Source organism: Hydra vulgaris, chromosome 13 (genome assembly GCF_038396675.1).
Source record: "Hydra vulgaris chromosome 13, alternate assembly HydraT2T_AEP".
Lineage (NCBI taxonomy): Eukaryota > Metazoa > Cnidaria > Hydrozoa > Anthoathecata > Hydridae > Hydra > Hydra vulgaris.
The window spans coordinates 31,242,650-31,255,000 of NC_088932.1; the positions used below are offsets into that span (position 1 = coordinate 31,242,650).

General features: G+C 25.2%; 1 protein-coding gene across 1 annotated transcript in view; it reads left to right on the forward strand.

The window, feature by feature from the left end:
- LOC101238922 (myb-binding protein 1A-like protein) overlaps window positions 1-12,351 on the forward strand; it is a 112,880-nt gene that overhangs the window by 28,990 nt on the left and 71,539 nt on the right. Inside the window, exons 4-10 of the mRNA XM_065815231.1 lie at window positions 2,107-2,214; window positions 3,530-3,652; window positions 4,350-4,442; window positions 4,908-5,022; window positions 5,981-6,066; window positions 7,124-7,216; window positions 11,488-11,564. Coding sequence (XP_065671303.1) covers window positions 2,107-2,214; window positions 3,530-3,652; window positions 4,350-4,442; window positions 4,908-5,022; window positions 5,981-6,066; window positions 7,124-7,216; window positions 11,488-11,564 — 695 coding nt within the window. The remainder of the gene's footprint in view (window positions 1-2,106; window positions 2,215-3,529; window positions 3,653-4,349; window positions 4,443-4,907; window positions 5,023-5,980; window positions 6,067-7,123; window positions 7,217-11,487; window positions 11,565-12,351) is intronic.

Here is a 12,351-nt window from a genome sequence, read left to right on the forward strand (position 1 = left end):
TGCACTTTGATGGAAAACAAATAAAGAAAATGGAACATCAAGTAGTTGTTTTGAAAAATGAAAATAGAGAGGTTAGGCTTGCTGTTCTGGAAATGATGAATGGAAAAAGTGAAACAATATATAATGGGATAAAGCATGTGCTAGATGAGTATGAGCTGTGGCCAGCCATAAAAATGATTGTATCTGACACAACATCTACAAATACAGGATTAAGAAATGGTGTAGTTACACGGTTACAGAAACATTTTAAAACCATTGGACTAGAAAAGCCTGTTTTTATTGGATGCCAACACCATATTCTAGATACTCTTTTGAAACATGTCATGAATGATCTTTTTGAAGGATCGACAATGTCACCATATCTCCATTATCCTTTTGTGACAAGGTTGCAGCAAGATTACGAGAACTTGAAGCTATTGTTTAGTAATATTGGAAATCCTTTGACGAAAGTGAAGCGAACTCGCTGGAGAGATGACATGGATTTCCTGAATCACTTAATAGCATGTTATAGAAAGTTTAAAAGCACAGGTAACTTTCCAAAAGTTAATTTCAAATCACTTCCTGCTATAAGCAATGCAAGGTGGAATTCGAGAGCCATTTTTATTCTACTTGCTTACATTTTAGTACCAGAATACCAAGAATCAGAATCAGCTCAAGCAGCATGTGACTTCATCTGTGGTTCATGGGGTGATATATGGTTTGGGGGTCACTACTTCAATCCTGCAGACTTTGTTAATCTATTAGAAGCATGCAATGAGCATCCTAAAGCATTGAAATCATTGAAAAGGTTTTGGTCCACTGAGCCAACACCAATACCAACACAACGTTCAAATATATGTGCAGAACGTGCTGTGAAAGTGATGCAAGACTTAATGCCATTATGCCATAGCATAGAAAAACTAAATATTAAATACTTATTGTCAAATACACAGTAGACAAATTTTAATTATACATGTTTATTGGTTTCTATAAAGTAGTGGAAGATGTGTTGCAAAACTACATTTTTTAAAAAAAATTTACAAATATTTTTTAATTGGGGGGTGAACTTTTTTAACATATAGTAAAAATGCTTGTTATTTTTCTGATTTTTGCACAAAATCTCCACTAAATTTGGTATGGGGATATAGGGTTGCAAAATTGTCATATCCCTAATATATATATATATATATATATATATATATATATATATATATATATATATATATATATATATATATATATATATATAGTTCTATAGTTTGTTGCATTTGGGATACGGAAGGAAAAAAATGATTCTTATGCCAACAAATACGTCACTTTTAATTACTTTTGACTTTCGTCCAACATTTGCGTGTTGTCAGAAAGTAAAAACCATTAATTTAATTACAAATTAATCGTTTTTTAAAAAAACCGCAAAAATGTAAATTTAACTGACCAAAATGTTTTTAAAATATTCTGAATGTTTTTAAAATATTCTGAATGTTTTTAAAATATTCTGAATGTTTTTAACAATATAAACGATGTTTTTATTTTTATTTTTTTTAATAAAATGTTTTTATTTTTATCAATAAAATATTTTTATTTTTATTTTTTTTACTGTAAATCATGCGCAGAGTGTTGCTACATTGGCTATCTTATAGCCTGACTCGCAACAAAATGCTGCTACATCAACTGAGAAATAGCCTGACTCGCAACAGAGTGCTGCTATATCGACTGACAAATAGGCTGACTCGCAATAGAGTGCTGCTACATCTACTATCTTTTAGCCTGACTCGCAAGGGTCAGGCTAAAAGATAGTAGATGTAGCAGCACTCTATTGCGAGTCTTAACAACTTCAACCAAAATGACAAAGATTACAAGCTGAATTGTGTTTTTTAAATTTACAATTTTTGATCAATGACATTTGTGCTGTCTACTACAGTTCTGCCAGTTTGTCCCAATATTAGATTCAATGGAGACTATTTTATCCCTCTCTAGAAACCAGATTTTTTTTTTCATGTTGCAAGTTTAAAAAAAGTTTTTATTTAACAAGTAACATCGTCTTTAATTTTAAAACTTTCCAGGTAATATTTCAAAATTTACTGGAAAATTTTGCAAATTTGATTGTATGTTTATAATAATTTTTAGTGCAATGACATTAGCAAAAAGATAATGGAGAAACTGTGTTATTTAATGAAGAAAAAAAGTTATCTGAGGGAAGTTGTGGCTAACAGCATATGTGATATTTTAAACCATGTAAGTTTTTATACAAAATAATGGAAATTCTTTAATAATGTTATGCATTGTCAGTTAAATTTTATGAATTTAAAAATGACTAAATTTAATTACAACTGATTATTTGATTAAATGCTTTTTTTATATCTTTTTTTATGTAATGTTTAAAGGGACTCCCAATTGCCAAGACACGTTATGTTTATTTTGTAAATAAACATTAGAAAATAAGTTTTTTTTCTAATGTTTATTTACAAAATAAACATAATTATTTATTTATTGAGATATCAACAAAAAACATTTGTTGTTTTGCCATTATTCTTCTGGTTAAGAGATTAGTATTAACTCCATGAATCTGCATAGTTTTTTTCATTGTAAAAATCTCTTGTTTCAATAATAAATGTACTTACCGCAAAGTTTTTAAAATGATTTACACAGTAAGATTACATTTGGTTTTCCTTTTCTTGGTTTTCCCTATTAAATTGGGTTTTCCCCTTTTATATAAAGATGTCCTACATTAAACATATCAACTTGAGACAAAGAAGAAATTGAAAACTTGAAATGAAGAAGAATGTTCAACTTGAGACGAAGAAGAAACAATGATTACTGCTTTTCTACTTTGTTTTATTTTTCTTTCCATTAAAATATTTTGTTTTCAATTACCATGAAAAAATATGAAGTAGTTTTGGTTTTAAGATTTTATTAGCAAAACTTGTTTTTCAGTGTGATTTTTAAATTTACATATCTTATATTTATAGCACTAATATTAGTTTTGTTTTTAAAATAAAATAAATATAAGTTAGACTTTTAAAGCGTTTACTTATTGATCGTGTTATTTTTATTCAGTTATTATACGTTTTATAAAAAGTTTTATATAAAGGCATTCTTCTACATAAAAATTAATTGCAAAAGGGAAAATTTAAACATAATGTTTATAACACGAGTTAAAGTTATTTGAAAGAATATTTTCGTATTGGCGTCATTTATTAACTACAAAAGCGCATTAATCAGTCTAGTATTTAAAAAAAAAAAATCAACAAGCCGGAACTTACCTTCGAGAAAGTTGTTATATATCTATCTTTCAGTTACCTAAGCAACCTTAACTCTTTTTTATTTGTTACCACAATATACAAATTATAAGTTAATTTTTCAATTTTGGAACTTAGATTATAAGTTAACTTATAATTTGCAAATTCCAAATTCAAATGAAGAAAAATAAAGTTTTTAAAATTTTTTTATTTTTTAATTACATTTTTAATAATCTTATTATTTTTTGCATAATTCATTTTTTTTTTTCATCTTTTTTTCTCTTATTATTGTTTCTTACATATTTTATTAGACAGAATTTCAATTTTTTGAAAGCAACTACAAAACTTTGCTAGAAAGCAGTTTAACGTCTGGTTGGAAATCTTGTACAGTAGAGGATGTTATGATTACATTGAAAGTTAAATCTCTATACCAGGTTTGCATTTAAATCAAAATTTATGTTTTCTATAAGATTGCATTAGGCATGATTTTTTACAAATAGAATCTTGGTTTGAACCCTTTTTTTTGGCTAATTTTTGAGATACTTGTAATATTTGTAAAAAGGTTTATAAAAATAATATCTATTATCTGATAATAGATACCATTTTATCAGATAATAGATACCATTTTTATAAAATTTGTAAAATTAATATCTATTATCTATTATTAGAAACAAATATCTTTTTAAAAATGTTTAAAAATGCTTTTCAATAATATAAAATACTTTAAAGTCGACATTGCCGAATGCCAACCCTATATATATATATATATATATATATATATATATATATATATATATATATATATATATATATATATATATATATATATATATATATATATATATATATATATATAAATATATATATATATATAAATGTAGGTATAGATCAACATTTACTAAGTTTTTTTTTCATATGGTTTTTTCGAAAGAAAAAAAAAGAATAATAAAATAAAGATTTTTGCTAAAAAATAAATTATTAAATTACTTTTTTACTCAAAAATTGAATTAAAGATAAAAGAAAAGTGCTTTAAACAGAGTTTCTTTTAAAAATTTGTTTAAAAGTTGAGATTTGAGACAACAAACGGGAACTTACCTTCGAGAAAGTTTTATAGTAATTGTTAATTTTTAGGATTGCCTTCCAGATACCTACTTTTCAGAACACTGGAATAAATCTACTCTTCTTCACACAAAGAATTTAGAGCCTCTTTCACAAGTTTTGAGGGTAAGAATATTTTTTTAATTCAAATTTACTTTTTCAATATTTTTCAGTGTCACCTTTATTCAATAAGTTTGATTAACATTCTTTGGTTACATTGATTAAGGTTAAGAAAAATAATATCTAGATATATAGGAGTTTTATTACAGCAAAAAATATGGTTTTTCCGCATTCTTTGTTTTTTCCTTCTTCTAAAAAGATCTGGTGATTAAAGTTTGTATTTTAAAAGTTAAAATGTGCCAAATACATCAGGACAGTGCTGACCTAAATCAGCTAAAGTATGTGTATATATGTATGTATGTATGTATGTATGTATGTATGTATGTATGTATGTATGTATGTATGTATGTATGTATGTATGTATGTATGTATGTAGATATGTATGTATTTTTGTTTTGTATGTATAAGTTTTCTGAGCAAATGATTTTTTAACATTTTTTTGTATTCTTTAGATATGTTAAATTTTTTTAGGAATCAACAGAAAGTTCACACCCACGTGTTCATGTAATCTGGGATGTTATTCTTGATCATTTTCTTGCAGTAGACCTTTCAAAGTTTCAAAAATTTTGGAAAATTGTTGTAGAAGGTTTAAAATTTGTTCTACTACTTATTTGTATATTATATATATAAATTATATATATTATAAATATAAATTATATATATATATATATATAAATTATATATATATATATATATATATATATATAAATATAAATTATATATTATATATATAAATTATATATATATATATATATATATATATATATAAATATATGTATATATATAAACACTTCTAATTGCCAACTTGGAAGTGCTTGAGGTTGGCAAAAAATCGCTGACCTCGTTTCTATGTTTTTTGGTCAAACCTCTGTTTTACATTTTTTCTGTTGACCACACACCCTATTTTCCCTAATTCTTAAGGTTGCATATATATATATATATATATATATATATATATATATATATATATATATATATATATATATACGTTTCAAACTCCTACAAATTTTAACAGAGTGTTTTTGTCAAATAAAGATTGAGATTTTTTAAAAAAAATTCAGAAAATTTTTTCTTTTTTTGGGGTATAGCTTTTTACAACAAAGCATATTATAACATTATATTACTTAAATTTGAATAACAAGTTTCAACAAAGTGTTACTACCTGTAATAGATTTTACTAAAATATTTATTACCAGTTTGAAAAATGCCCTTTCTGGTGGCTGCAATTCAACAATTCATAACAATTTATTATACACAATCATTGTTTAGTCAGCTTCCTAACCTAAAAAGCAGGTTGGTTTTGATTTCTTTTAGTAAAAAAAAATGTATATTAGATCCCTTAAAGCAAAACAAGCTTTCCATCTTTATATTATCTATATTATCTAAGCAAGATAAATCCTCTATCTTGCATATTATTAAAGCAAGAAAAACCAATTAACTTTTATATTTTTAAAGATAAACCCTCCATTTTATATATTATCAACGCAAAATAAACACATTATTTTATATTGGCTAATAATTATGTTTTCTATTGTATATATTAGATGGTCTTATGGCTTCAACACATGAAAGAAAGTTTTTGGCTATCAGCCTTTTGCTTAAAGTATCACCAAAGCTGACAGTCGAACAGGTTGTTTTATTATTTTCTTTTTTTGTTGTAACTTTATCCCTCCTAATAAAACTTTACCTTGTTAAATCTTGGTAAAACATTTACACATTTTTACATACACTTTTGGGTTGTATTTTGTTTCTAGTATTTGTAAAGATGCTTTCTTTAATGCTGGCGATAGAATGATAGTTACAAATAGTTTATTTATAAAAAAAAGGCAAAACATGTTTGATAACATGTTTAATGGCGCAATCACTGAACCATTGATATGTGGAACTACAAAAAAGTAAGTTGGTTTGGTAATCAACAATTTTTTTGCAAAGTTGTTGATTTTTGCACAATACTGTATGTGAACTTATGAGCTATCGAAGGTGTATTGAAACAAAATCTGAGGATTTTATTGCAATCTGACATAAAATAAATATAACATCAAATACAAGTTTGTATTATCAAGGCATTAAAAACATTACTTTTTTTAGAAAGAATCAAAACTGTAACGAAAAAAGATTATAGAATGCAGAAAGTTTTGAACAAATTAAATGTGCAACCTTATTGTATCACCAACAAGGTGTTATTGAAACCTTTTTGTAACGCCAACATTTTTCTAGATCTAGCAAATATTTTTTGGTATTAAAGGGCCCAGTGAAAGACCACAAATTTTTTACTTGGAATATGATTGTATAAGATTGTAGTTTTTTTAATCTCTATTTAATTATTTTAAGAAAGTTTTTTTTGTACGTTTTGTAACCATCATGTATGCAAGTTAGTATATCACATCTACACTCGTGGACATCTACACTCATGCACATCTACACTCATGGACATCTACACTCATGGCCATCTACACTCATGGACATCTACACTCATTGACATCTACACTCATCGACACCTACACTCATTGACATAAATATACACATACATATATGCTTGTATATATACACACATTCAATATCCAACAGCAAGATTAAACAAAAAGTATTAAAAAAATAAATAAATAAAAAAATTTTTAAGATCAGTTTTAGTTTGTTTAAATATAAATATTAAAATTTTGTCCCTAAAATTTTGCTTCTTTTTATAGGTACCTGTTGTCTTCTGTGAGCCTATTATTCGTTGTTTGATAAATAGCCGCTATTCAAACGAAAATTATTTGTTTAAAGCTGTAAGGGATGTGGTAAGAAAACTTTTCATTAAAGTTTGTTTTCTTTCAAGTTGTTTAATATGCTATTATTTTTTGTTGACCAAGTTATTTATAAGATTAGTTATATCTTAAAGAAATGCTAAAAATATTTTTTTAATGCTCATAATTGCTTCATTTAGACAATAAAATTTAATTGAGTTGCATTTAACATTTAGCATTTGTATCTACTTTTAACATTTTGCATTTCTACTTTTAGTACCTATAAGTTGCATTATAAGGTTGCCATTTTTATTTATTCATTATTTCAGAATGAATTTAAAGTATTTAAATAGTATAATATATATAGAGTAAACTGGGGTAAGAGTAAATGGTTTAACTTCAGATTCAAATATTTTTTTAAAGAAAAAATATTTTATGTTTATTTTTTTTTTTAATAACAATTTTTTAAGATATTAAGAACATTAAAACTAAATAAGGGTATTAAGCAAAATTAATTAAAAATAAAATGAAAACTAATCTTATTAAAAGTTAAGTTTACAAAAAATTATTTAAATCAAATATACAAAAAAAACTATTTATTAATTAAAAAAAAAGAACTTTTTTCATCGGCAGATCCAGGTTTGCAACATTTTTTTGTGCAAAAAAACTCTTCACCAATTTTGTATTTTTGGGTAAACACGATCAACAAACCCAAGACTAAAACCAGGAAAAACTCAGGAAATTTTTAAAAAATAACATCAAGCTGAATATTAGTTTTATTTTCAGCTTGAAGTTGCAATATCCGTTTTTTGCAAAATCTATTTTTTATTATTTGAAGTTGACATAATTTGACATAATGAAATAAGACTTGTTTTACTAAATTTGATTTTGATGCCAATGACTTGTGACTTGAGGTTTAACTCAAGGTACAAGTCTCATATTCAAGCTCAAAAATCATTAGGAAAATGAGATTAAGTACATCTGCTACAATATAAAGCTAAGTTTGTTTACATTCATTTAGCATATTGCCAATTGGGATTTGCAGTACATTAAAAAAAAAAGTTTAGTTGCAAAAAAGTATTTTTTTCTAAATTCTTTTTTATATTGCACAGCCTGATTTTTAAAATTTTCTCATAGAGCTTCGATGTCTGACAGCCTTTTAAGTTTGATCTTTTGCAAATGTTATTGATTATTAAAAAACATATATTCAGTTTAAGTTAATGTATACTTGTATTTGAAAATTAAGTTTTCAATACAATAAATATTTTTATAGTTTTAAATATGAATTGGGATTTAGTTGATTATAATAAGATAATAATAAAAATGATAAATTCTTTTATTAGTATTATCACTTTTTTTTATATATGTTTTGTTAGTATTATGTATTTTTATACATTAACCCCTGCTAAATCTTATAATTTTGTTGGGGCAGGACTGGGCTAGGACCTGTGCCACTTACGATTTTAAAGTATAGTTTAAAAAACAATAGTTTTTTTTTTAAAACATTGGTTTTGTTTATGGTGATTAACAAAAAATACACTTAAAAAAAGTAAGTTTTAATTAAGAAAAAGTTACCTTAATTAAGAAAAACTACCTTCTTTATATAGTTGATCAAAAAATCAGCATGAGTACTCCAGGTTTCTGATTTTAACAAAAAAAAGTTACAAGCATAGTGAATTAAAAAGTAAAAAAAAGTTAAGCAGTTCTAAACTTAAACAGCAAAAAAAAAACAGTTGTTTTTATATTTGCTTTTTAGTTTTTTAATTCTGAGTTCGATCCCCACTATCTCCCTGGTAGTAGCTCAACTTGTTTCTCTATGCAGCGGCTTTGTTTATCAAAGTTTGTATTTTGGAGTTATAGAATTGAGAGAGGGTTGTAAACATAATTAAAGTTACCTCCTCGACTGTAGTGGCCGTCTCGGCTGTAGTGAGGTGAATTAACATTAAAAAAAGATTTTGTTTGAGTCATATTGTTTGGCATAATTTTTATTTTTTTATTCTTTGAATATTTTGATTATTGTTAATATGAATTAATAAAATTTTATTGAGTTAAATTATCTTGAATAAGGAATTATCTTGATGAATTATCTTAAATAAGGAATCATGTTTGCTTGATGAGGATTTTTTAGTGGCTTTTCGACATATTTATTAATTTATGCATCTAGCATAATTGACCCAAATAAATTTTTGATGTCACATAGCACTCGCATATTTCTATTAGATCAATGAAGCATGATAAAAGCATTGGTCACATACACATGATTTGACTTTCAAGGTTTGTACTTCACAAGGTCAGGTTTATTATACATCACAGGGGGTGACGTTGCTAACCAAATGCTGTTGTTTTCCAAGTCATGTTTAATATATGGAACTTAGATTTTTATCTAATAATAACTTATGCTCTGTACTGTTTAATGTATAGAGAAACTAAGGCTTTTTTTTACTGTTATCAGTTGTATTAATTTGTTGCAAAAATAGTTTCTGTTCGGGAACCAATACTAACAAAATATTTTTGTTCTTTTTGCCATCAATTAAATTAACACAAAAGGTTTAATAGATGCTTTTTTTGATTTATTTTTATATAACAAGTTATATAATTCTTTAGACATGTTTTTATATAAAATTTTATATAATATATATTTTATTTTGCATAATATAATAGTTTTATATAATAAATTTTATTTTATTTTTAATAGATGCTACTTATGCTTTTAACCTTCATTTTTGAAAAATAAACAAAAAATTTGGAAAAAATGATTTCAAATATATAATTAAAAGATTATAAAAAAAATTTATTTTGTTTTATATATAAATTTTTAAAACCATTTTAAGAATTTATTCCTAATTTATTGTTTATTATTATTTATATTTTATACATTAATAATTAACGATTAACCAATCGAAGCTAAAATGACAAATAAACCATCTACGTGTTTGTTTTGATGATTTGCCAAAACATTGTTTTTATTTTGCTCTTTGCTGCAGCTGTGATGATGATATTTTTGTTATCTACTGTATGTTATCTACTGTGTGTTATCTACTGTGTGTTATCTATTGTATGTTACCTCTTGTATGTTATCTATTGTATGTTATTTATTTTATGCTTGTAAATGTATTACTTGATCTCATTTACTGTGTAATTTTTTGGTGAGATTTTTTTTTTAATTTAACAATACTCCATTATCTGGATTTTCACTTACAGTTATGATAGGTACAGGCAAGTTCTATCAAAACGGATGATCAAGGGTTTTTTACAGTCAAGTAACAGTATTTTCTACTTTTGAATTCTTCTGCTTTAAAAAAAAATGCTACTTTGCTAGGGATATTAGGAATGAGAACCAGACACTAAGGTTCAGAGTTTTAAATAGATAATATATATTATTAAGAATAGCTCATGTTATATGTCTAGTTAAACAGTGGAAGATGTTTAAGCATTCAATTTTTAATCATCTCTTTTAATCATCTGCCATAAGCAATGAACTGATTTTTTGATTGACAATACTGTTTTGCAAAAAGTTGAAGCATTTTTTATTTAGATTTTCTGCGTAAAGTAAGTTAAATGGGATTTTAAGTCATAAGTTTGCTTTATAATTATCAGAATCAAAAATATTTATCTTATTTTATTCTTTAGACCAACAATTACTGAAAATTTAATTAAGGGTTTCAATAAGAGAATTTTTGATCAAGTTGTTGTGAGTGTAGGTTAAATGTAGAGCATGCCACATATTTTATTGAATGGCTTATATTAATCATATAACTTAAAATGAGAAGTTTCTGGAAGTTTTTTTACTTCTAACAGAGATTTTTTATTTTTTTTTTATTTTAATTTAATTTTTTTTATTTTATTTTTATCTTTTTATTTAGGGCACTTTGATTATGATGATGATTATTATGATGATTGATGATAATGATGATTATGATGATGATTATGATGATGATGATTATGATGATGATTTGATGATGATGATTGATGATGATTTGATGATGATGATGATGATGATTTGATGATGATGATGATGATGATTTAATGATGATGATTGATAATGATGATGATGATGATGATGATGATGATGATGATGATGATGATTTAATGATGATGATTGATAATGATGATGATGATGATGATGATGATGATGATGATGATGATGATGATGATGATGATGATGATGATGATGATGATGATGATGATGATGATGATGATTAAGGCAACAACAATGACAAATTTATGCTGGTGTTTTTATGCATCTTGTATACTTATGTCTTGTTATTATAATTTTTTTTTATTTTGAACATAATTTGTAGCTTATTTGTTACATTTATTTTTAGCTACAGAAACTTCAAGTACAAATAATGAAAAATCCAAATCAAGAAGTAATACCATGTATTATAAAGGCCCTTGTGAGGTTAGTTTATTTACTTTGTGAGGTTAGTTTATTTAGTTTTAAATATTTAAGTAACTAGAACTATATTTTATAATAATTATAATTCAATTATTTACAACTTAATAACAGGTGTTTTAAATGAACATATTAACAACATGTTAGTTTCAAATTAACAATTAGTAGTTTATACATATTAATTATACATACATAATATTTTTATTACATACATGTATATATACATAATAATTTTAGATTGATCAGGCTAACTATGTTCATTATAATATCTATTCATTCAAAGAAACAATAGTAAGGCAATTACAATGTCAAACAAAATTCATTAGACTATACGTACCAGGATATTTTAGACTTTTTTTTGTTCTAGCTTGTGTCTAACTTGTATATTATAGCTTGTGTCTAACTTGTATATTATAGCTTGTGTCTAACTTGTATATTATAGCTTGTGTCTAACTTGTATATTATAGCTTGTGTCTAACTTGTATATTATAGCTTGTGTCTAACTTGTATATTATAGCTTGTGTCTAACTTGTATATTATAGCTTGTGTCTAACTTGTATATTATAGCTTGTGTCTAACTTGTATATTATAGCTTGTGTCTAACTTGTATATTATAGCTTGTGTCTAACTTGTATATTATAGCTTGTGTCTAACTTGTATATTATAGCTTGTGTCTAACTTGTATATTATAGCTTGTGTCTAACTTGTATATTGTAATACTGTATAAGTATTACAATATACAAGTACTGTAAAAGTTCAAATTATAAAAGCATCTTTATTATTATTTTTGTAT